The sequence below is a fragment of the Myxine glutinosa genome, chromosome 11 (genome assembly GCF_964187855.1).
Source record: "Myxine glutinosa chromosome 11, kmMyxGlut1.1, whole genome shotgun sequence".
Taxonomy (NCBI): Eukaryota; Metazoa; Chordata; class Myxini; order Myxiniformes; family Myxinidae; genus Myxine; species Myxine glutinosa.
This window is the reverse complement of record NC_136271.1, coordinates 106,454,449-106,481,090: the sequence shown is the minus strand read 5'-3', so window position 1 is coordinate 106,481,090 and position 26,642 is coordinate 106,454,449. Positions and strand designations below refer to the sequence as shown.

Sequence of the window (26,642 nt, the reverse complement as noted above, 5' to 3'; positions counted from 1 at the left end):
ACATATGATACATGGCATATTATACTGTATATTATATGCACACATATTGTATGTGACATATTGTACTGTATATTATATGCACACATATTATACATGATATATTATACATATTATGCATACACACAAACATACCCACACATTATACATGACATATTATACATAACAGACACACACACACACACACATACACACACACACACACACACATCTCGTTTTTTCATTTCTGTTCCTTACAATACCATCCCTCTCTTTCATTCACACACACACACACACACACACACACACACACACACACACACACACACACACACACACACACACACACACACACACACACACACACACACACACACACACACACACACACACACACACCTCTTTTATAGTCTTAGATTCTGAAAGCATAAATGAAAAAAGCAAGGTTTTGGATGCATACAGCAAACCAAGGAGTGCCTTTGGACAAGGTGAGCCTGTTATTCTCTTGTTTGCATTTGGATAACATGGTTGCAAAGTGATAACATGGTTGCAAAGTGATAACATGGTTGCCCACATGTTTCTCGGCATAGCTTGGCTTGAGTGTGACATATTATGTAGTCTGTGTCTGACCTGTCACCATTTTATCCTCAGATCAGGGTTGTTGTTTCTTTTGTATTAACCTGAGAAGAATAAAGGAATTATTATGCTTTATTCATGTGAATCGATCTTTTGAAAGTGTAAAATCTATTTAGATTATTAAAATATAAATTTCTTTAGATTGGTATAAGAATTTGACAGGGTCTATAGCCTAACCCAATGTCTAGTCGGGTGAGACATTGATACAAGGTTTTTACACAAACATCATTGCCTTGTGATGGTTTTTTTAAACATTGACCGTGCCCTCCTGGAAAAGCTTGTATATAAATTCCGTGCTGGTCAAGAACAGACAATGGTCAACCACTTGTCTTCTTTGGGATTTGCGTCTGGGTTCTTTCTAGCATGAGCAAGGAGTTCAGATGGGAACTCTGACAAGCTAGTTTATCCATTACATTGTAATATTCTTCTTTCGTGTTAAACTTTCCTTTTCCCATTGCCTTTTCAGATCTTTCGCGCACTCTCTGCTTGACGGAAACCTGTGTACAGATATCCGGCAGCATTCTTGCTTCTGTGAATCGGGCGGTGGATCCGTGCGAGGATTTTTACAAATATGCTTGTGGAGGATGGGTTGAGAAAAACCCATTACCTGATGGCCAGTCTCGTTGGAACAACTTCAACAACCTCATTGACCACAATCAGGCCGTCATCAGGAATTTCCTTGGTGTGCTCACGTTTCGGCAAAATGCATGTTTATATGCATTTTCTCGTGACGGATGTATTTTGACGTTTCTCGTAAAAACTCTATGCCTGCTCATTGTTGTCTGTTTGTAGCATGTAATAATTCACGTGGTCGAACCTGTTTGATTGGATGGTAGGTGTTTGATGGGCAAAATGGCCTTTTCTTTCAATTGATTGGTGGGTATTTTTGTTCACCCTCTGGTGGTGAGTGAGTGGGTTTGATCAAGTAGTTGCTAAATTAGCAAGCAGAGTTTCTTTTTAAGCATAAAATATTCTTGTCAAATTGAATGAAAGGTCTTTCAAAATGGTGTTCCTGATGTGTGTTGACAGAGAACAAAACGATGAACGTTACCAGTGAAGCTGAGAGGAAAGCTAGGAAGTTCTACCTGGCCTGCATGCATGAGGAAAGGATTGAAGAGCTTGGATCAAAGCCATTAGAGGATGTCATTGAGAAGGTATTTCATTAATTATTTTTCATTTTATTATGGCTAAGGATGCCGGCTTAGGATCCTAGGATCCTGGGTTCGAATCCCGGTCAATCGCTGAATTAACGCCAGGGGGGTTGACTCAGCCTGTCATCCTTCCGAGGTCGGCAAATTGAGTACCAGTTCACTGGTAATTCCCTGCTTGTCGTTAAAGGCGGCAAAAAGGGTTGGCGTCAGGAAGGGCATCCGGCCGTAAAACATTGCTTCAAAAAGGGGACCGAAAAACAACAACAACCACAGTTCCCGAAAAAGGCCAACCCCCGCTTGCGGGGAAAAATGGCCTCTAAAGGTGGTTTTTTTTTTTTTTACGGCTAAGGAGCAAAGTGTATCATGATTATTTTCAAATACCGTACAGCGCATTCTTGGAGCACCTCCATGACCCCATGACAATCACTTTTTCACACATTAGATGACGTGAACGTATTGCACTTTGCCATCAAACTTCATTGAAATGGGATTTAAATGTGGCACCTTGGAGCTGACATCAAGGTGTTGATTCCAGGAAACGTTGGAAAGCATTTGAATGTCCGTTCCATTGAAACAAAGTCTGACGTTGATTATTTTGACAAATATGGTAGGGGAATGTCATGAAAATTGCACACAGGTAGATTTAAGAGCCCTTCAAGCCAGACTATACAAATGTAGTTGATTTTACCCACTACCTACAAGTGCTCCAAAATACTACCCTTTTTGGAAAATGGTTACCAAATGACACCAGCATTTTCGTGAGGACCTCCATACAGGGGACTGTTTGATACTTAAAAGGTTCACTCTTGTGTGCAGTATTTCACTGCACGTATGCCGTTTAGAATGGTAATCGCTCGATCACAGGCAATGATCTGCTGGGATTAACAATGGTTTTGGAGCAGTAGTTGCTTGGTTGTAATTGCCTATTGAGGGGTTTCCCACCAAGGTGAAAACCCCTTTGGAACCCATCACTGCCCTTGGCTATGAGAAACAGCTGTTTGTGAAGTTGTTTTTATTACTTGCAAAATCGAAGATGTTTCAAGTACTGCATATTGGCTGGTCTTGTACCGGTGTGTACCCCGGTTTAGAATAGGTACACCGTATCCCTGCGTGTCGTAAGAGGCAACAAAGGGTTGGCGTCAGGAAGGGCATCCGGCCATAAAAACATCGCCTCAAAAATAGAACCATGACAATTTGGAGAAGATTGTCATGGGGACCGCAAGGCTAACCCCCGCTCTTGCAGGGAAAATGGCCTTAAAATGCCTGTTGTTGTTGTTGTTGTTGTTGTTGTTGTTGTTGTTGTTGTATATTGGCTGGTCTTGTGCGTTATTCTGTCTGTTTGTCTGTCTGTCTGTCAATTGCCTACAGGTCACAATTTTAAACCAATCTTCACGAAACTTCACCAGATGGTAGAGTTGGTCATAAGGAAAAAGCCTATTGATTTTGAGGTCAAAGGTCATCTTGAGGTCAAATTTCTAAAATTATCATTTTTCAATCGATTGACTTTAGAATTGAACAGCATTTGCATATTGAGTCACTAAATTGGGAAACCAACTATTTTGAGTTTAAAAGGTCAAAGGTCAGTCAACTCATGGTCAAACTTATAATATCAATTTTAATCTTGATGAAATGGACAATTTGATGCATCCATGGCAACCTTTTTTGGGGGGAGGGGTGGATTTTGCAAGTATCGTTGACGTCTTCTTGTTTATTCATTTACTAAGTTTCTACCACCTAACTGGTGCTGTGTACCACTTACTCCCCAAACATTCCTGGCATTCTCTCTCTCTCTCTCTCTCTGTCTCTCTGTCTCTCTGGAGCAAAACAATTTTTTAATATTGTGAAATTATTCAAAAAGCATCGAGTTTCTTTAAATATTGTAAAATGAATCAGAAACCATCTGATTTCCTTAATAAACCGCATAAGCATAGTTCTCCATAAAAACCAACAGCAGGCAGTTTATATACAGCGTTCCAGCAGGATATGTTTAGCTGTTTTAGCTGGAGTTTCCAAATTACATGAAATTTTAATTAAAAAGAAAAAAAAATTGTTTTGTTTTTTAACCACTTGGTTGCTTGTATTAAAAAAAAAAATCAAATATATATATATATATATATATTTCCCTTCCACACCACTATATATATCACACCACTTCCCTTCCATCTCGTCTCTTGCACACAACATATGTCTACTCTTCTTCTGACCAATACTTCCACCACTTCTCCTGATCTCCCTGTCATTGTCCCTACATTCCATGTCCCAAAATCCTTTCACCTTCTCCATTTCTCACACCATATCCGTAACCCCCATGAACTCCCTCAAAACCATCAATACTCCTTCCCACATGTCCATTTAGGTCTCCTCCTACCACAACAACTTCCTCATCTTTCACGTTTTCCATCAGCTTCTCTAACGCACACCAGAACTTGTCCTTTTCCTCATTGCTTCGACCAACCTGCGGAGCATATCCCGAGATGACGTTCACCAAGAGCTTTCCAATCATCATTTTCACCATCATCAACCTATCACTCACTCTAGTCACACTCACCACACTGTCTACAAACTCCTCAGAAAACAGGACACCAACACCATTCATGCCCTCCAGGCACCCTTGCCACACAAACTTGTATTTCTGTCCCTGCCTACCCTTCACCATTCTCACACCACTTCCCTTCCATCTCGTCTCTTGCACACAACATATGTCTACTCTTCTTCTGACCAATACTTCCACCACTTCTCCTGATCTCCCTGTCATTGTCCCTACATTCCATGTCCCAAACCTCAGAAACCGATCTCCACTTCGGGCTGTACCCTGCCCATATGTAGTTGTAATTGTCATGGTTCCCTTTTTGAGGCAATGTTTTTATGGCCGGATGCCCTTCCTGACGCCAACCCTCTTAGTCGTCTTTTACGACACGCAGGGATACGGTGTACCTATTCTTATCCAGGGTACACACCGGGAAATGTTTAAAACATGGAAATTCTGGGGGGTGAGGGGGGGGGGGGTGTTGTCAAGGGAAAGATAAAATGAAAATAAACCCCTTCAGCCGGCACTTAGCTTGGCGTCCCAAAGAGTACTTTCAGGAGCTTGTTAGGGTTAGGGTTAGGGCTGTTGAAACTGGGGTAGCCACTCATGCGGGAAGTGGTCCAAAATGGCGGTGTCGAACCCCGCGCGTCGAAGACACAACAAGCGTGTTGTGTAAGGGAGAACGCTTTTGAAAATTGGGTGGCCACGTCAAAATCCAAGATGGCCGCCATGCGACTTCCACTTTGTCAACTCACATCACTTCCCCAACGGGGGACCAAGGCGAAACGCTTGTTTCGTGTTATTTTTAGTTGTGTAGTGCATGGTGGGTGTGGTGTGTGTCATGAGGAACAGAGGAGAAATCAGAGGCAATTTACATACAGGGGATTTACCCTTAATCCCTAAGTAATTAACATAACTCCACCCCTCATCATGGGGACAAAGATACACTCTTACACGACATCCGGTCTAACGGGTCCCTACTACTTTGGTACAGGGGGGTTCTTCTTCTTCATCAGGACATTCGGATCACACTATCCTATACAATCCTACCTGGCCCTAAGATAATCCATTGCCTACCCCCTCACAAACGTAACTGTACACTATTCTTGCAAATTGATGCAGGGATGGACAGGAACAACCATTATTCAAAGAATACCTGTGGAACTCCAGAGTTAATATGGAACCTGTTGTTAGAGAGGGCACCAGCCACACAAGGAGAATTCGATCTCTCTGTAAGGAAGCTTTACAGCCAGAATGAGAGGAAGAGGCATGCTGTTTTGGGGGTTTTCAATCTATCATCAAAATGGAAAATGTTATGGGGCAAAATGAACCACTCAAGTGACGTTCACAGAAGCAAGAATGACTTGCTCAATTTTGGGTAAATCAAAAATCCACATTGCTTATTTACAGTGGATGTCATGCACAAGTATATTAAATTGTCAGCGGTGAATCGCCCTATGAAATTTTAACTGGTGTTCTCCGTTGGCCAGGCTCAGTCGGGATCAATGTGGCATCTGGGTTTTGCTGAAATGTAGTTGACAGTGCAGCTCGGAAGAAGCACACTCAACTTTGACCTCTTTTTGATTGTAATTTTGACGATAAACTGTTATTGTGGTGCTTCGCATGTAGAACACTGGATTATTGAATATTTTGACCTTTGGAAGGGACACTAAGCTGACCTTCCTGCCTGCCAGCATGTGCTTGTGCATATTAGCGATCCAATGGTACCTCTCAAATGGAGTAAGCCACTGTGTGTCGGTACCCTGGCAAAATTACAAAATTCATGTAATAGTCGAGGATCGCTTTGGCATCATCCTGTAATGGGGCTATGACCTGACAGATAAGTTCTCAGCTATGTGAACATTCAAAGCCAAATGAAAATGATCCCATATTTTTATTTATTTAGTTTTATAGTTTTTGCCCTAATTGTGTATGCAGTAAATAACTTTCCGTGACTTGTAGGTGTCTCATCCTCGTGTGATAGGCTGGTGGGTGGAACATCACTGGCCCTTGGGATCGAAACAACTTCCAAGAGGTTTTGTCGTTCACATCGGCCACTTATCGAGCCACCCCCTTTTTTTCCGTGTATGTTGGTGCTGATGCCAGAAACTCGAACAGCAATGTTATTCAGGCAAGGATTTCTCTTGCATGTTTAGCGTGAGTCTTTGCAAGAGCATGTATCACTTTCTCACTGGGGACTTTATATTTGTCCTGCAGATCGACCAGTCTGGACTCATCTTGCCATCACGTGACTACTATTTGAATGCTTCTGCTAATGGAAAGGTTTGTGACTGTTTGTTGGAGTTTGTACTGTCGTTCGATTGTTTGTTGTGACCGCCGCTAGTGTGTACTTGAATCTGTTACATTTGTCATATCAGAATTCAGAAGTGCATCATTGGAGATGAGGACATCTTGCTTTTTATCTCACCTGAAACGAAGTTCAGGGGAGCATATGTGACGGCGCATCGTCCGTCTGTCAGTCTGTCTGTAAACACTTGCCACTTCTTCTCCGAAACCGCTGATGGTATTGTGACCAAATTTGGCACAAATGATATTTGTTATGTTGTGACTAAAGATTGTCTACGACATTAAAAAACATCTGGGTGTAAGGGGGTTTATCGGGGTCAAAGTAGATCCAGGTTTGAATCCCGCCCCCGCCCCCCCCCCCCCCTCCGAAATAGGAATTTGCTTTCTTTTCTCTGAAACTACATACACAATTACGATGAAACTTGACCACAACCTTCAAAACCCATGATGTACCAAAGTTTGTTCATGGCATTAAGAAATATCAGGGCCTATGGGGTTATATGGGGGTTTCTCCCCTACATCCCCCAAATAGGTATTTGTTTTCTTCTCAGAAACTACACACACAATTTTGATGAAACTTGACCACAACCATCAACACCCATGATGTATCAAAGTTGGTTCACGGCATTAAAAAAAATATCGGTCCATAAGGGGAGGTGGGGGTGGGGAGTGAAGGTTGCCTCCCAAAATAGGTGTTTTTTTTGTTTGTTTGTTTGTCTTCTGATTATGTTAGTATGATTGTACATGCTGCCCTGTCTTCTAGCAACCATTGACATTCGTTTAAAATACCTTTATTCAGTGTAGTATACTGCTTTATTTTACCAGGTGAGCGCCAGGGGTATAGCCCCCATGTTTATTTAATATGTCTACACCTCTGCATGTGTTGTGTAAGAATGAACACAGAAAAGGTTTTCTTTGTAGGAAGTTTGAGATCACATTATATTCCAGATAATTTCTGTTGATGGTCATTATTGCAATACTAAAGGGTTTAGGCTCCTTTTCCATGGCAGATCCTGCTGTTACAACAATATTTAAAACTTGTATTTCACCGTCTATAACTTCCTTGTTGTCCTATCTAACTGCCAAGCAGATGGGCCACCTTTAGAGCGAGCTCGTTATGTTGTATTTATTATTGTTGTAGGTTCTGGAGGCTTACTTGACGTACATGGTGGATGTGGGAATGCTGCTGGGTGGGCAAGAGAATTCAACGCGTGAGCAGATGCAGCAGGTGTTGCAATTGGAGACTGCTATTGCCAATATCACATCACCGCAGGAGGATCACAGGGATGAGGAAGCAATGTACCATCGAATGAGCATTGCAGAACTACAGGTATTGGATGCGCACCAACTTTTTGCCATATCCCGTTACATGTGTGTGACTCACTGCTTGAGTGGAGCAAAAATTGAATGAAGAACTAGTTTTACTTGTGAATGCATGTCAATTTGTGTCGGCGGGCAGGGAGTTCAGAGCAATGGATGGAATTGTTACAATGTCGATCGAATGCACCAATCATCTCAGGTGTTCACCCATCCTCGGAGAAAAAGAGCCCCACTCTGCTCCAACAAAGGGTTAACATCCAATGTATCAGCCCCTCCATGCTTCCCATAGTAGTTAGCATACTCCGATAAACATTCTGTTGATTTCATCCATCGGTGTAACTCTAGCTTAGCTTGAATATTAACCTTTCATCACGTTAATAACCTTCCTAATCTTGCTTATCCACGCTGGATTCATCCTCCACCCATCGGCGGAGTTTGGGCGGGGGAGGGGGGAGCATGGGGGGGGGGGCAATGCCCCCACCTTAATTTTTTTCAGTAGTTTACAATTAAGATAAAACATCCCTTTTTTAAACGTGAGTAACAATAATGAACGTAAACTGTATTTGTGATTTCACGTACACTGTAACCACACGAACAAATGGTAATTTTGGAAGTCAGACCAAGCTACCCATTATAAATATTAACCCCTTGCCCCCCCCCCCCCCAAAATAAAGAAGTTAAACTACACCTATGCCTATAACCTGTCCTTTTAACTGAAATCCATAATCTGTTGCACTCTCCCTTTGGTAACCTTAAACCTTTCTATATATAGCATCGTGTCCTGACGCTGTGTGATGCCGTTCAGCTTTACTGATTACCTTCGCCACCAAAGTAGGATGGAGTTGATGTTTTCACCCCTGTCTGTTTGTTACTTGCCGGAACAGATTCCGGCAAGTATGTTGGTTGGTTGGTTGGTTTGTCTGTCTGTCTGATTGTGCGCAGTACCACGTCTACATCGTTGCACGTAGAATCGCCAAACTTTACACACATATTGGTCTTGCCCTGGAATAGACTGTGCCCAATTTTTAACTCTGTCGGCCCAAGGCCTCCGTTATGATGTCATAAATTGATAATTCGACAAGTACAAAACTTCATCCAATCAAGATGCAATTTCTTGAGCGCCATGTCGGCATAAACTGGTGGAGAAAAAAAATAAATGATGACGTCATCGGTCACGTGGTTCGGCCGCCATCGAGGAAAAACGGAAAAACTTTGCACCTCTATATCTCCGAAAGTGCTGAATAGGAAAAATTGAGACATGGCTCATTGCAAAGAACTCTCCATGGGAAATAAAATATGTTAATGATGATGTCATAGGTGCCTCCATTATGACGTCATAATTCGACAAGTACAAAACTTCATCCGATGAAGATGCAATTTCTTGAGCATCATCAAGGAATAAATTAGTTTCGAAAACAAATAATGATGACGTCATCAGTCACGTGGTTCGGCCGCCATATTTGTCCAAAATGGCCGATAAAAAAGTACATTCCGGCAAGTCCTTGGTCTGACCGATTTTTCATCTGTTTATCTGTCTGTCCGTCTCTGTCTGTGCGCAGCACTACGTCTACACCGTTGCACGTAGAATCGCCAAATTTTACACACACATTTGTCTTGCCCTGGAATAGACTGTGCCCAATTGATGACATCATTGGTCACGTGGTTCGGTCGCCATCTTGGAAAAACCAAAAACACTTTGCACGTCTATATCTCCAAAAGTGCTGAATAGAAAAAATTGAGACATGGCTCATTGTAAAGAACTCTCCATGGGGAATAAAATATGTTAATGATGATGTCAGGTGCCTCCATTATGACTTCATAATTCGACAAATACAAAACTTCATCCGATCAAGATGCAATTTCTTGAGCGTCATGTCGGCATAAACTGGTGGAGAAAAAACAATAATAATGACGTCATCGGTCACGTGGTTCGGCCGCCATCTTGGAAAAACGGAAAAAATTTTGCACCTCTATATCTCCGAAAGTGCTGAATAGAAAAAATTGAGACATGGCTCATTGTAAAGAACTCTCCATGGGGGATAAAATATGTTAATGATGATGTCATAGGTGCCTCCATTATGACGTCATAATTCGACAAGTACAAAACTTCATCCAATCAAGATGAAATTTCTTGAGCATCATCAAGGAATAAATTAGTTTAGAAAACAAATAATGATGATGTCATATTTGTCCAAAATGGCCGATTTAAAAAGTGCATTCCGGCATGTCCTCGGTCTTTGACCGATTTTTCATTTGTTTGTTTGTTTGTGAACACGATATCTCAAAAGGTTGTTGACGGATTCGGATGAAATTTGGTGGAGAGGTTGGGTATGTGGCAAGGACGAAATTATAAGATTTTTGTGAAGATCTGGATCTGGATCTGAGAATTTTTAAAGTGATTGTTCACCATTGAGAGATGGGGCCAAAAACTATATATAGCATGATGTCTCAAAAATATGTGGACGACTTATGACAAAACTTGGGGGATGAGTTGGATAAGTGACGAGAGCGAGCCGATTAGATTTTGATTCATATCTGAATCTAGATCCGACCCATCATTGGGATACAAAACATAAACTGTTCAGCCTGGCAGAGGTATGTGCTCTACCGAGTGCTGTTCTACTTGTTATTTCGAGTGCTGTGTTATTCCCCTCTAAAATCTGCCTTCACATCACAAGCCCCAACATAAAAGCTCATTTCATAATTCACTGTTTCAGCAAACTCTACAACTCAACAACTACACAGTATGGTTATACAGGTGTTTTCATTTATAACATTCATACCATCTCTCTGGACTCCTGTTTGCGGCTAATAATACTGTGTTGTGCCTTTGTTGCAGGACCTGGCTCCAGCTGTAGACTGGCTCTCTTATTTGAATGTCATGTTTAGTCCTTTATCATTAAATGATTGCGAACCAGTGGTTGTGTATGCCAGTGAATATCTTCAAGCCGTATCGTCATTAATCAACAACACAGACCAAAGGTATGGCAGTACTTGTACACTTTTATAATTTGTATGTATCTGTCTCTGTGTGTGGCATGATAGCTGTAGAGGTATGTTGACCCAGCTATAAGATACTGCCCTGATGTTTCGCACTGTTTTCAATGTGTACTAGTGTAGGGCATGCTTGCAGACTGCAAACAGAATCTGGGGTGCATCCTACATGCAGACATGATAAACATAAGCTTTATATAATTGATGAAGTGAATTGTTCTTGCATTCTGCAAGCAAATAAATGAAGAATGAGTGATGGGAATAATCTCTTTATTTGAATAGTTTACAGCTATAGTCATTTTTTATGTAAGTACGTCAGAGGTTGTAAAATAAAACTATTCTTTACATTCTAATGGATTGCCAGGCAACACCGAGAGGCGGAGTTTGATTTCAAGTCAAAGACAAACATTCTTGTAGCTGTTGTGTGTCGTCAACAACAGAGTCAAAGTCTGGTGTTGTCTTCATGGTTAAGCTGGCGGGTTTGAGATCTTAGGGTCCTGAGTTCAAACCCCTGTCAATTCCGTTGAATTAACACCAGGTGGGTTGACACAGCTTGTCATCATTCTTGTTGAATGATGTTGTTGACTCCATTATCTTGCACGAGAAGCACCTGCTCTTGTAGGGGGGCTGGGGGGGGGGGGGGGTCTCACCTGTATTTCGAGGATTTTTGTAACGTACAGCTTGGCATATGCCTTCATCTTGCCGTGACAAAGTGATCTTTCTTTTTACTTCCATAATAATATCCAGCTACATGGATGGTGAATACTGGGAATGTATGCATTGATTACAATATGTTCTGAATGTTTTGTTATAACCAGGGTGCCTGATACAATGGTCCAATTGTACATGCAAACATGCAATACTTAAAATATGCATTGTAACACTTGCCACCATACACTGTCTTAAATGTTTACGACTTCCTATCACTGTACTTTGTTCATTAACGACATAAAAGCTACACCATGCATGAACATTACAAAAACCCGTATGCATTTTAAAAATATTTCCACAAAAAAAACCCAGAAACACTGCAGCCCTTTGTATCTTTGGGTTGACAGAATGGTACGTTTAACTCCAACTCCACCACCAGACGTGGCGGTGTAATGGTTAGAGCGTCGTACAGTGTCTGGGTGTTTGGTAGTTTGAACCCCTGCCGAGTCATACCAATGACTTAATAATAAAAAAATGGAAGTGCCGCTTCCTTTCTGGATGCTCAGCCTTTAAAACGGATAGTGAGTCATACTTGCAAGTAGATGTTTTGACCTTTTTGTCCCCCGTCGCACCGCGGAGCGAAAGGGGGCTATGGTTCTACCCTCCGTCCGTGTGTGCGTCCGTGCGTGCTTCCGTCCGTCCGTGCGTGCGTGCACTGCAATATCTTTTTTAAAGTAACCGAAGGACCGAATTCTAATTTGGTGTGTGGGTGCAACGAGGCATATGGAAGAACCCTATCGAAAATTAGGTCGCCACGTCAAAATCCAAGATGGCTGTCACCATATCTCTAAACCTTGTGAGCGCGATATCTTGAAAAGTAAATGTCTGAACCTTGTGAGTGGAATATCTTGAAAAATAAACCAACGACTCACTTCTAATCTGGTGCGCGACTGTATCTCGGCATAAGGAAGAACAACAAACAACAAACAACATGCATTTTAAAGGCCATTTTCCCTGCAAGAGCGGGGGTTAGCCTTGCGGTCCCCATGACAATCTTCTCCATTTTGCCCTATTTTCTGCATCTCTCCTTGTTAACCCCCTTGCCCGCATTTCTTCTTCCACCATCTTTAGCCAAGTCTTTCTCGGTCTTCCCCGTCCTCTGCCTCCTTCTACATTCATTTCCATCACCCTTCTCAACCAGTCACTTTCATCCTTCCTCAACACATGACCAAACCATCTCAACCTGTTCCTCTTCACAGCATCAATCACAGGCTCTATTCCCATCATCTTTCGCAATTCATCATTTGTCTTCCTCTCTCTCAACGATACTCCACACATCCACCGAACCATTCGCATTTCCACCCTTTCCAACCTTCGTTGCTGCTCTACATTCATTACCCATGTCTCGCTCCCATAAATCATAACACTTCTCACACATGCAGCATACACCTTTCCCTTCAGCTTCAACGACACTCCCCTCATCATCAGCACGCCACTCAGTTCCCAAAACGTCTTCCATGCACATCTCACTCGAGCAACCATTGCCGAGTCTGATCCACCTTCTCCATTCAGCATGTCTCCGAGGTAGCAAAATGTTTTCACACCTTCCAGCTTCACGCCGTCTCCAAGATCCAACTCAACATTTCCTCCATCTGCAGTTCCCTCTGTGCACACCTTACATTTGAATGTAGCTGCCACACTGGTTAATGACCCTCTCAGACCACTACATTTTTGATGAACCCACTCAGTGCACATTGTACATTGAATGGAGTTCACTCCGACACCCTTCCTACACAGCACAGGGCCACTTCCCAGTTCTTTCCACCTCACCACATGCTTTACCACTTGCCATCACCTTCGTCTTTCCGATATTCACCTTCAGACCATTTGTCTCCATACATTCCTTCCACGTGTTCATCTTTTCCTTCAGTCCATCCATACTTTCCGCAATCAACACCAGATCATCTGCATACAACAACTCCCATGGTAAACCCTCCTTTACGTTCTGAGCCAGCACCTCCATCACAGCTACAAATAGTAGTGGACTTAGTACCGACCTCTGATGCACTCCCACCTTCACCTCAAACTCACCACTGTTCCCGTCCTTCATCCTTACAGCTGTGCGCGCTCTTTTGTACATTGCCATCACTACTCTGATCAACCATTCCTCCACTCCTAACTTCCTCAATGCCCATGTCAATACTTTGCGTGGTAGCCTATCGAATGCTTTCTCCAGATCAACAAACCCAAGAAACAACTTCTTCCTCTTCTCCATGTACTTCTCCTGCAACTGCCTCACAATGAAAAGCGCGTCTGTCGTTCCTCTTCCTGGCATGAATCCAAACTGCATTTCGTCAATCTTCACTTTCTTCCTTATCCTCCTCTCCAACACCCTTTCCAATACCTTCATTCCATGCTCCAATAACTTTATCGCTCGGTACGAGCCACACTCCAGAGGGTCACCTTTCCCCTTGTATAGAGGGACGAGGGTACTCAGTTCCCAATCCACTGGAATGCGGCCTTCTTTCACCACCAGATTACAGATCTCTGTCATTCTCTTCACACCCCAACTTCCTGCTGCCTTCAACATATCTCCCACAACTCCCGTCGGCCCTCCCGCTTTTCTACCCTTCATTGCTTTTATCGCTTCCTCAACTTCCTTCTCAGTTATCTTCTCTGCCGGTCCTAAAACTGGGTCACTCTCTATGTTGCCATCCCATTCATTCTCTGTATTCAACAGCATTTCCATATATCTTTTCCATCTTCCTTTAATTCCATCTGGGTCGACAACGATTTGTCCCACTTCATCCTTCAAGCAACTCACCCCCATCACATCACACCTCTCTTTCGCTATCTGCTTTGCAATCCTGAATACTGCTTTCTGACCCTCTTCCGAATCCAAGCGTTCTCTGAACATTTTCCTACATGCCTCCTGCGCCTTTGCTACCTCTTTCTTTGCAACCTTCCTGGCTGCCTTATAACTTTCATGCTCTGCTGTTTCTGCTCCTGTACCCTTCGCCTTCTGCCACTCCTTGAACTTCTTCCTCTTCTCGTCAATCCTCTTTCCAACTTCATCATCCCACCACCATGTTTCCGAGTGCCTCGGTGGTCCTTTTGTCCATCCACATACCTCACCAACGGCTCCCAACAGACTAGCTTTCATCGACATCCAACCACTTTCAAGCTCAACCACATCATCCTCGACCCTACTCAGCCTCTCTTTTAATGCCTCCCTTACTGTCAACTCTTTCAACCTCCACACCTTCATTCTCGGTTGGTACTTCACCCGCCGAGCTCTCCTCGCACCTTTCACCCTTACGTCGCAGACAACCAAGTGGTGCTGTGAAACAGCCTCCTCCCCCGGGACCACCTTTGTGTCCCGGAGGTGCCCCCTGTCTCGCCTACACACCATCAGGTAGTCAACGGTTGTCGTCGACCCACCTGACGTGTATGTAACAAGCTTATTATCCTCTTTCTGGAACTGAGTATTACAAATCAACAAATCAGCTCCATCAGCAAACTCCAAAATCCTTTCACCTTCTCCATTTCTCACACCATATCTGTAACCCCCATGAACTCTGTCAAAACCATCCATACTCCTTCCCACATGTCCATTTAGGTCTCCTCCTACCACAACAACATCCTCATCTTTCACGTTTTCCATCAGCTTCTCTATCGCACACCAGAACTTGTCCTTTTCTTCATCGCTTCGACCAACCTGCGGAGCATATCCCGAGATGACGTTCACCAAGAGCTTTCCAATCATCATTTTCACCATCATCAACCTATCACTCACTCTCGTCACACTCACTACACTGTCTACAAACTCCTCAGAAAACAGGACACCAACACCATTCACGCCCTCCGGGCACCCTTGCCACACAAACTTGTATTTCTGTCCCTGCCTACCCTTCACCATTCTCACACCACTTCCCTTCCATCTCGTCTCTTGCACACAACATATGTCCACCCTTCTTCTGACCAATACTTCCACCACTTCTCCCGATCTCCCTGTCATTGTCCCTACATTCCATGTCCCAAACCTCAGAAACTGATCTCCACTTCGGGCTGTACCCTGCCCTTCTGCATAAGGAAGAACGCTATTGAAAATTAGGTCGCCACGTCAAAATCCAAGATGGCCGCCACCATATATGCCTGAACCGTGTGAGCGGATTATCTTGAAAAATAAACGAACTACTAACTTCTAATCTGGTGTGTGGGTGTGTCTCCAACCCACTCGCAAATATTATCGACTTCCATGTTTTCTGCGTCTTCCACTTTGTCAACTCACATCTCTTCACCGACGGGGGACCTCGCGTAACGCTTGTTTATTATATTTTTGACTATTTTACTATTGATTTACATTTAAGAGGCGGAGTTTACACTCTAACTGGTTGCTAGGCAACGCTAACACACGCCTCTTCCTCCACGGCGCAGATGTATTTGTACTGGGTGGTGTATTTCAGCAGGTCAGAGCAAGGTAAAAACGCAGGCAGTAATAAATTGATGTACGTAAATTGTTTCTATTGATGTTCTGTACAATTGGTTTAGGCAATCTCATCTACATTTCAATATTTCTGGGTTAATTTCCAGCTTTGTGGGTGGCGAATACAGGGAAGTCATGCGTTGACATAAACATGTTCTGATTATCTATATATTTAAAACAGTGTGTGTGTGTGTGTGTGTGTGTGTGTGTGTGTGTGTGTGTGTGTGTGTGTGTGTGTGTGTGTGTGTGTGTGTGTGTGTGTGTGTGTAATGTTACCGATAGACTCCTAAACGGAGAGGCTTACGTGCTTGATATTTGACATAGACATGGCCATTGAGCCTGAGACGAACATGGCCGAACTCAAAATATTTGACGATCCATATTTTTTATTCATATTTACCTCAGCGCATTTCAGCGAAGTACCCGCTAATCTCAGCCGGTTCCAGAGCAGCTCGCTGATTCGCTCAGAGCGATCACGTGATGTTCCATTACCGCCGCCAGACTGATTCGCTCAGAGCGATCACGTGATGTTCCATCCCGTCACACGTCACACGTTTTTTCACCTTTTATGCGATCGTGTTTTGTATCGATTTTGTGCGATATGAATTAAATGTCTTTGAAACAGCTGTGAAACGTCTTTCCACAACCCTTCCGTAACCGATTGGAGCAGTTTATTGCCGCACAAAACGAGATCCGCGAAGCGAGTTGGTCGAGCCGTTTCGCTCAGAGCGATCACGTGATGTTCCATCCCATCACACGTCACACGTTTTTTCACCTTTTATGCGATCGTGTTTTGTATCGATTTTGTGCGATATGAATTAGATGTCTTTGAAACAGCTGTGAAACGTCTTTCCACAACCCTTCCGTAACCAATTGGAGCAGTTTATTGCCGCACAAACGAGATCCACAAAGCGAGTTGGTCGAGTCGTGCTGACCAAGATGGCGACACGGCGGCTTCACTTTTCACGGAGTATGAGCGTTCTATATATTTTCAATTCAGTGCGCCTGTGATTTGTGGCATAGACATGACCATTGGGCCTTCACGGTGTAATTTGTGCGAGGCTTTTGTCCGAGTCAGCTTGAGTCGAGAGGGCGAATGTACGGGTTGGGAATGTATGGGTCTCCCTTCCCCCGCCCGGCAACGCCGGTACTGGAGGACGTCACAGGATCGGTGAGTCTCCAAAATCCGCTTCGTGCTGTTGCGAATATGCAGGACTATGTCCGATTGTTGTGCTGCTCTCTGACCATGAGAACTGCAACGTCATTGTTGACTGGCCATCCCCTTCCCTCCCCCTTCCCTGTCCCCCTCCACCCTACCCCCTCCACCCTACCCCTCCCCTTCTCCCCTCCCCCTCCCCCTCCCCTTCTCCCCTCCCCCTCCCCCTCCCCTTCTCCCCTTCTGCCCTCCCCCTCCCCTTCTCCCCTCCCTCTCCATTTTCCCCCTCCCCCTCCCTTTTCCCCCTCCTCCTCCCTTTTCCCCCTCCCCCTCCCTTTTCCCCCTCCCCCTCCCTTTTCCCCCTCCCCCTCCCTTTTCCCCCTCCCCCTCCCTTTCCCCCTCCCCCTCCCTTTTCCCCCTCCCCCCTCCCTTTTCCCCCTCCCCCTCCCTTTTCCCCCTCCCCGTCCCCCTCCATTTCCCCCTCCCCCTCCCCCTCCCTTTCCCCCTCCCCCCTCCCTTCCCCCTCCACCCTACCCCCTCCCCTTCTCCCCTCCCCTCCCTTTCCCCCCTCCCCTCCCCCACCCTTCTCCCCTCCCCCCCCCTCTTCTCCCCTCCCCCCCCCCCCGTTCCCCTACCCTCCCCTCCCCGTTCCCCTACCCTCCCCTCCCCTCCTGCCGGGTACTTCTGCCGGGTCCCCCCTGCCCTTCCCCCCTCCCCCTCCCCCTCCCCCTCCCCCTCCCCCTCCCCCTCCCCCTCCCCCATCCAGGAGAAACCGAGAAATGCATTTTCAGTCCCCAGGTAAAAGGAAACGATCCATTTTTTTTTTTTTTTTTTGTATACAACATCGAGGCTCGTGAAAGAGGTAACATTAATCACACAAAAAGTCAACCGACACATAAAACACAAAATAAGGGGAATGGAACACAAGATGGGGAGAGAGGGGGAAGGACACAAACGCAACATTTGAGAGCAAGGACATCCAAGAAATGTGGGAGGGGGAGGGCTTGGGGGGAGGTGGGAGAGGTATAAAACATTTCAACACTGCAAGGACTTCCAGGAAAGAAGTTGTAATTTCAAACAAGTGGATCTGGATGAATTAGCGGGGGTAGAAAAGATCAAGGTTTTGGATGGGGGAAGATAAGAGATGGTGGTGAACAGCTGTTTTAAAGACCTGGAGGGAGTAGTGGGATTGAAGGGAGTGGGGGAGGTTGTTCCAGAGGCGGGAGAAAAGGGGAATGAAAGAGTGAAGGTGAGCAGAGAGCCTAGATTTTGGCAGTTTAACCATAAGAGGGTTGCTGGCAGATCTTGTGCGACCTGTAGGAATATTTTGGGGACAGAGCACAGAGAGCTGGGGGAGCATGGCCGGAGAGGTGTCGGTAGAAGACAGAATGACCACCAAACTGCCTGCGGTGAGTGAGTGAAAGGCCCTTGGAGTTAGCTTCATCGCAGGAGATTCCGATGATTCTGAAAGCTTTGGTTTCAACAGCGTGAAGCCGAGCTGGGTGTGAGGCAGGAGCACCGGCCCAGAGGGGGGAACAGTATTACATTGAGCTCCGGATGAAAGCCTTGTATGTGGTGAGGAGCTCAGGTGTGCCAAGGAAGGACTTCGCACGACGGAGGATGCCCAGTCGGCGACTGGCTTTGGAGGCCAGCTTGGAAATGTGGTTATCCCAAGAAAGATCATGGCAGATAGTGAGACCCAAAAGCTTGAGCGACAGAACTTCTTGGAGAGGATTGTTGAGAAAGTAGATGGGAGGGTTTTCCATTCGGTCTTTTCGGAGAGACAGAGTAAGAGTGTGGGATTTGTCAGGATTGAAAGACATGTTCCACTTGTTTGACCAGTCTGTGATTTTGTCCATGTCTGCAGAGAGTGAGGAAGCTGCAGACTGCCGATCTGAGGGATGAGGAATGGAGCGGCAGATAGTGGAGTCATCAGCAAAGAGATAGAGAGGACTTTCCAGAGAGTCGGAGAGATCATTGATGAAGACCAGAAATAGCACAGGGCCGAGAACACTACCTTGGGGGACTCCAGCCAGAACAGGAAGGGGAGATGAGAGAAATCCATTCAGGGCCACACGTTGCCTACGACCAGAGAGGAAGTCCGCAAGCCATGAGTAGAGATTTCCATGGATACCATAGGAGGAGAGTTTGGTGAGCAGAGCTGGGTGCCAGACCGTATCGAAGGCACGTGATATGTCAAGGGAAACAGCTCTGATTTCCTGATTGGCATTGAGGACCTCCATCCATTGTTGAGACAGCAGAAGCAGCATGTCCAGAGTAGAATGGCCTGGTCTGAATCCAAATTGATGATCAGTGATCAAGCCATTGGAGAAGAGGAAGGATTTGATATTCGAAGCAATGATGGATTCCATGATTTTGCTGATAATTGGGAGCAGGCTGATTGGTCTGTAGTTGCAAGGATATGTTTTTGCACCTTTTTGTGTAAAGTGGTAATGTTTGCTGATTTCCAAGATTCTGGCAGATGACCTTGAGCAAAAGAGAGGGTGAAAAGAACAGAGAGAGGGTGAGATAGAGCAGCAGAGCAGGATTTTAGGATCCGTGGGCAGATGCCGTCTCGTCCAGTGGCAGAATCAGAGTCGAGGTTTGACAAAAACTTCTCTACCTTGTCAGGAGAGAAGGACACAGAGTCCAGGAGCAGTTGGGTTCGACTGGGAAAGGTGGGAACAGAGAGAGATAGGTTTGGGACACAAGATTTTGAGGCAAACACAGAGTTGAGGCATTCGGCTTTGTCACGTGCGGTGTCAACTGTGTAGCCATTTGAGGTAAGGGAGGGGATGGAGGGAGAACAAACACCAGAAACAGATTTGACCAGACGCCACCAGGATTTGGAGGAAGGAGACAGGTTTGAGAGTTAAATCTTGAGTGTGGATAGATAGTGCTTCCTGGCACTCCTGAGGGTAGACACACACTTGTTCCGAGCTTGGTGGAAGGAACTGAGATTGCCTTCAGTTGGATTAGCCTTCCAAGAGGTAAAGGCAAGTTGTTTCAGGGCAACTGCCTCACCATAAGATTCAGTATATCATGGACGGGAGGAAGGGTAAGACAACTGAAGACGAGATGGGATAAATCTGTGCATGAGAGAGAGAGAGCAGTTTGCTTTGGAAGAATTCCCAAGAAGAATTGATGTCGGAGGCAGTAGAGATGGGAGACCAGTCCAGATGATTGACGGCTGCTTGCAGCCCGTGCCAGTAAGCCTGAGTGAAATGCCAGACTCGTCGGCGCTGAGGAGGCTCTCTGAGAATGGCCAGAGAGATGTCCACTTTAACAAGCACATGATCAGAAGAACTGATTGGAGCAGAAGAAGAGCAGCAGACATTTGCAGGGAAGTTTGTCATAACCAAGTCCAGAAGAGAAGATACTCCATTGACTGAGATCCGGGTCGGGAAATTGACGGATTGTGTCAGTCCCAATGAGTTGCAGAAGTCCTTTGCTGAGGTGCCATGGCTGGTGAGAGAGGAACCCACACCCAGCCAGCTGGCATGATGACAGGCTGGCACCTTATATAAAGGGAGGGACGCTATGCGCCTCCCTTTGATACAATGAGGTAAAATAAATCCTATAAAAACTAAGGCCCCTCACTCCAGTCACAGATGGGGAAGATGGACAAAACCGGGTGACTTATCTCTGGTGGCAGTGGGGAAGGGATAAGAACACTGAGCAGGACACAACTGGTCAGATGGGCACTGAGCAGGTGATGAGATAACGGGACGACGAAGAGGTGGATGAGGAAACGAGCAGGATGACGAATAGGCAATGGGGGAAGACAAGAATAGCACCAGGGCCAAGGCAGGCATGCAGGACGACCTCCTAAAAGCTCTCCACCTCTCAATACTCCTCAGAACTCCCTCAGTTCTCCTCACAAACAGCGAGCTCTCCAAGTGCACCCCTAATTCTCCTCACAAAACCCAAGCTCCAGGATTCAGGCTCCTCCCGCTTCTCTTCAGAACTCTCACATTCCTTCTTGCACCTTTTTGTGAGCTCCTCCCTTGTCTCTCTTGACAATCCTCCACCCCGCCAGGCGTAGAGCTCCACCCCCTTCCAGGGGGCGATCGTAGCTCTGCCCCCCTCTCTCCTTTGCCTGGCAGAATCCTTTTGCTTTGCCTGGCAGAATTTATTCTTCTTGTTTACAGAGCGGTAAATCAGCATGCCCGGCGGATGTTTACAAGAGGTTTTACACAGGTTTAACTAACTGGAATCCCTCACTATCTTATCACAAGCATGACCCACGTATCGTGCATATTCAAACACAATCCTTAATGTGACAGGTCCCCACTTCCTTATATTGAGATTTGCTTCCTACTCACACACGAACCATGCTGCTCTATACAATTATATCTACCCACACCCCCCCCCCCCCCCCCATAAATGTAACAATATATTGCGAACCGTGGTGTCTGTCCATATGTTTGTCTGTCTCCCGTTTACGGAACTACTTCCCACACGGAACTTGAAAAGCTGCACATGCAGACAACGTTCAACATTCACTTTTGAAATGATGAGAGAACAGGCATGAATAATGTTAACGCAAAATTTTATTTCGCAAGCAGCATATTCTGTGTAGAATATGCTGCTTGCGAAATAAAATTTTGCGTTAACTAAATTTGCGTTAATTAAAAAATTTGTCCTTTTAGACAAATCCAGCCGCCCATGTTGCACCACCATTTTGCGGTGGATGGTATAATTAGCTCAGAGCTTTGGCTCTGAGTGAAGCCAAGATTGCAACGCAATTTAAAAAAAAAAAATTTTTATTTTATTTTTAAAGTCCATGAAATAATTGAAATCGAAAGATTAACTTAAACTTTCCCCATCACTGGGGACTTATGTTTATTTGGATATCATAAATATTATATCCAAATAAAGTGCAAGGACATGCACTTCCTCTGCTCCATGTTGTCGGACATTCTTGCATGACTGGTTCATTTTGTGCACATTGGATGCCAGCTTTGCGTATAGTTTCCCCGTAAGGATGTTTCTATCCTTTATTTACTTATTTATTTATTTATGTTATGCTGTAATCATCAGTGGTGTTTGAGTTGTATGAACATTTATTACTTTTTTGTTTTCTTGTTTCATATCCTTATTTTCAATCAACATATATGTTAATTTGAATGAGTTTAGTGCACTTAACTTTACCTTTTAAACAATGCTTGTGTATCCACCGACACTGAGCAATATGTGCCTTGCCACAATCTGAAACATTTTTCAGTAACATACTTTATTCCACCATAATTATTATAATTATTTTTACTCTAACTTTATACTGGTTTAAGTCTTTGAACTGGTGTAACTCAAGCTAATGAAGAGAATGCTGGTGTAAGTTGGGGGTCATTTGGGGGTTAATCCCCTAATGGATACAATGACATAAACACTATAATTCCTCGCTAATTTCAGCACATTTGTGAAGATTTTTGCCTTGCATTACAATTTGTGAATACTTTGTAAGATGTTCATTTTTTTTTTTTTTTTTGGTGTGTGTTTTAGTGTATTAAACAATTACATGATATGGAATCTTGTCAAAAAGGTGGTTTCAAACCTAGACCACAGATTTGAAGATGCTGGACAAAATTTATTGGAAGCAATATATGGCTCAAAAAAGGTAATTGTAATTGTGATTTAGCTTTCTGTAATTGTTCATTTATATTTCCAGTGTATCCTTCCTTGTACATAAATATACAAGAAATACAGTAGTCCAGACTGTGTGGGATGTAATTAATATCCCCTTCCTCCTCTGTTTTGATTCCATTCCCAACCTGGTTATAAACTGTCATGCTGGTTCTTTGCAGGCATTGCATCAATTGGTTAACTGTCTTTAGGAGGAACTAAAGCTGAGTGCCTTGTCTACTAGCATTCTCTAGTGGGCATTAAAGATTCCACACTGCCCTTCGAGGTGAAGGCCACTATGTTTCGGTACTCTTGCCAAATTGCAAGTTACTTCATCAGACATATTTAACTTGCAGATATCGGAATGCAACCATACTTGGCTGATCTTGATCTATGTAAAATACCTGTCAGTATGTACATGTACTCTTCCATGCCCTTTGCTTCCAAGTGCTTATCCAAGTCCAGTTTAAACCTATAAAACTGTCCCTACTGCTACCACCTCCCACGGAAGACCATTCCTTGCATTAACAACTCTATGTGAAATACTTCAGCATTGTCTGTTTTAACCCTCTACCACCTCCTCCTCCACCTCCCCCTGCCCCCTCCCTCCACACCCTTTCCAACTATGCTCTCTGGTTCTGTCACTGTCAATCCTGGTCCAAATTACTTGCATCCTTCAAACCAGACATCCTTCCACTCACAGACACTCTTTGCTTCCTATCACTAATCCAGTTTCCAATCCAGTTAGCTACCTGACCAGCCACTCCAGAAACCCTCACCTTAGTGAACAATCTCCTATGTGGTACCTTATCAAATTCCTTCTGAAAGTCTAGATATACAGGGTGACCCCAAAAAAACCAGAACCCATACTATTGAATATTAAATCCTCAATTATCACTCAAATGGCAAAATATTTGGCACAGATTACCTTGAATAGGCCAGTACCAACTTCACTTAACTCTGCTCCAAATGTTTGCCATGGTGCTGCAAAAACACTTGGTTCGAAGGGAAAAATGGTTAATCACTCTGACACATTCCGCTCTCGGAATGAAGTGAATTTCATCGATAATTATTGCTTTGAGTTCTTCAGTGGATTGTGTCCTTCCTCTGTAGATGTCCTTCAGATAGTCCCAAAGATGGATCTGACAAATCTGGTGGTTGTGGGGCTCATTCAACAGCACGTCCTCGACTGATGACTCTGCCACCAAAGTACATGTTGCGCCGTTCGGTGAATCATTTGATGTGTAGGGAGTGTCTCCATCCTTGTAACACTGCTGCGACTGCTTAGGGCCTTCCAAAACTTCCCAAGAACTTGGATGGAGCATTCACCGTCACGTTTCGTATTGACAGTCATTGCCTGTGTTGTTCTCAAACCAGAAAGTGCCGAACATTCCATGTTTAGTGATTGCAACCCAAGCAGTGCATGTAATTCTTCGTGGAGAGGTCGCTCGAGCACGAGAAAGAGGTGGGGGTGAGGGAGGGTGTTGATCCCCAATATACACAGTTCCTGGAGTTTACATGGCCAGAAATAAGAAAATGGCCTCATCAGAAAACCAGACATCGTCAAGGAAGTTTGGTTTTTCTTCAATCTTGTCTGAAAACCATTGGCACATTGTCATTCCTCATTTTTTTTCTTGTTTTTTTTCTTAGCCGAGGCTCATGGAAGACATAGTACACTGAATGGATCAGGGTGTAACAGGACAAAAAGGAACAGTAGAGAGAGGGGGAAACATCAACAGCAGAGTTGAAGGCCAAGATAGAGGGAGATGTGGACCAACAATGGGTGTGGGGAGGAATGGGTGACAGGAGAGGACACGTGGGGTCGACAATATGGATACAGAAGGAAACTCCAAGGAGGGAAAACTGGAAATTTGGAATGAGGAGGGATCTGGGTGGGTGATTGGATGCGTTAACGAGGGTAGAGTTTGGATTGGGGATGATCTCAGATGGTGGTGAACGGCTTTGTTGAAGACACACGGGGGAGAGGTGGGGGACTCCAATAATCTTAAAGGCCTTGGTTTCCACTTCTTCTATCACCTGAAAAGGCAAGAGGTTGTCATTAGTAAGACGAAAGTTTTTGGACAAAAAGTGTGTTCCGTTTTTTTTGCGGTTACCCTGTACTACATCTACTGCATGTCCCTCAGCCACCCAATCAGAAACTGCTTCATAGATCTCCAATAATTTTGTTAAACATGAACTTTGTAATATAATTATGCTGAATAATTGATTTGATCAGAATGACTACCATTAATGGGAGTACCCTAGCAAGCGTCACAGCACTCGATGAGCAGGTAGCATGACACCTGCATAAAGAAAAAAAACAAATTGAGATTTTATTAGCTACCTCATTGCATGTTTCTGCTGATGAGGTTTTGAAATGTCTTGATATTTTTGTTACAAGATTCAACCATGAATCAGGGACCAGCACCACTTTGAGACCACGCATGGTGTGCAAATTACCCTCTAATTATTAGAGTCTAATAGGTCATTGGTGACCCAGTTTTTTTTCATTGACAACTTAATAGCAACAGGTTAATGCTTCTGAGACCGTCTCACTTTTAGAAGGCTTACTATCCAAACCCTTCACACTGCCACCTTTCAGTTAGACCTGAACCCACAACCTACTTCATACGAGTTCCCATGCGTATCCTTATCCCCATGCCATCATACCCATATTATCTGCTATTGGTGCAGCTTTGTTTCCGACAAGTGTGGATTGTGCATTGCTTTGCTGTGTGAGTTTTGGCCCTGACAAAATCTGCTAGCTTTGTCATTAAGATGAGTCTCATGGGTTGTGTGCTCGTTGCCTTTTTTCAGACCTGTGTATCACGTTGGCAAGAATGCATTGAGGACACGGACAGCACGTTGGGGTTTGCACTCGGATCAATGTTTATCAAAGCGGCTTTCGACCAACACAGCAAAAACGTAGTAAGCAAAAGTTTGGGAGTTTGAAATGTCAGCCTTTGCATCTTCCACAGCGAGAGTGTTAACAATGGTTTGCATTCGTGCATTGTATAATTCACCGTCACGTCAATCTGAAATACAGGCCGAGGGAATGATTTACGAGATCAGAGCAGCTTTTGAGTCTAGTCTGAAGAATCTTCACTGGATGGATGAGGAAACGCGAGCGGCTGCGAAGAAAAAGGTCACATTTGCTCCGTATTGTGTTGAATACTATCATTCTGTGAAACACTCTTTACTCAGTCTTTGCAACATTCATTTCAGCATTCTGTGCAGCAACAATCTTTTCTTTGGCCTGTTCAGCATTGTCATTGTAACATGTATGGTTCATGACGTTGAAGGTGCACATTATAACCCCATATGCTATGCTGATATAATCCGCACGTGCCCACTGGTGGGCGATGCAAAAATAATAATTATATATATATACAGTCACGTGAAAAAGTAAGTACACCCCATGTAAAGTTTTGACTTTTTCAACATATTTCAACATACAGCTATTTGATCTTCATTTCAACAATATTGATAGATAAAGGTGATATAATATAACAAATATGAAACATTTACATTTTGTAGTCCATTGTATAATTTAAATAAACATAAATGCAAATTTTGCATGTGGAAAAAGTAAGTACACCCTTGGCTCTAATAAGTGGTATTGCCCCCTTTGGCAGAAACAACTTCAAGTAGGCGTTTCTTATAACTGTCTACCAGTCTCTGACATCGACTGAGAGAAATTTTTGCCCACTCCTCCATGCAGAATTCTTTCAGCTGTGCGATGTTTGAGGGGTTTCTTGCATGCACAGCTCGTTTCAAATCCCCCCACAACATCTCGATGGGATTTAGATCCGGGCT

The 26,642-nt window shown here is 44.2% G+C and overlaps 1 protein-coding gene across 2 annotated transcripts in view; it reads left to right on the top strand.

Annotated features, from left to right (window-relative positions):
• Positions 1-26,642, top strand: part of ECE2 (endothelin converting enzyme 2) — a 96,814-nt gene that overhangs the window by 11,417 nt on the left and 58,755 nt on the right. For both annotated transcript variants that reach the window (XM_078786970.1, XM_078786971.1), the window contains exons 4-12: positions 1,079-1,294; positions 1,642-1,766; positions 6,275-6,421; positions 6,508-6,573; positions 7,739-7,927; positions 10,757-10,899; positions 22,707-22,821; positions 25,644-25,754; positions 25,873-25,971. In XM_078786970.1, coding sequence (XP_078643096.1) covers positions 1,079-1,294; positions 1,642-1,766; positions 6,275-6,421; positions 6,508-6,573; positions 7,739-7,927; positions 10,757-10,899; positions 22,707-22,821; positions 25,644-25,754; positions 25,873-25,971 — 1,211 coding nt within the window. The remainder of the gene's footprint in view (positions 1-1,078; positions 1,295-1,641; positions 1,767-6,274; positions 6,422-6,507; positions 6,574-7,738; positions 7,928-10,756; positions 10,900-22,706; positions 22,822-25,643; positions 25,755-25,872; positions 25,972-26,642) is intronic.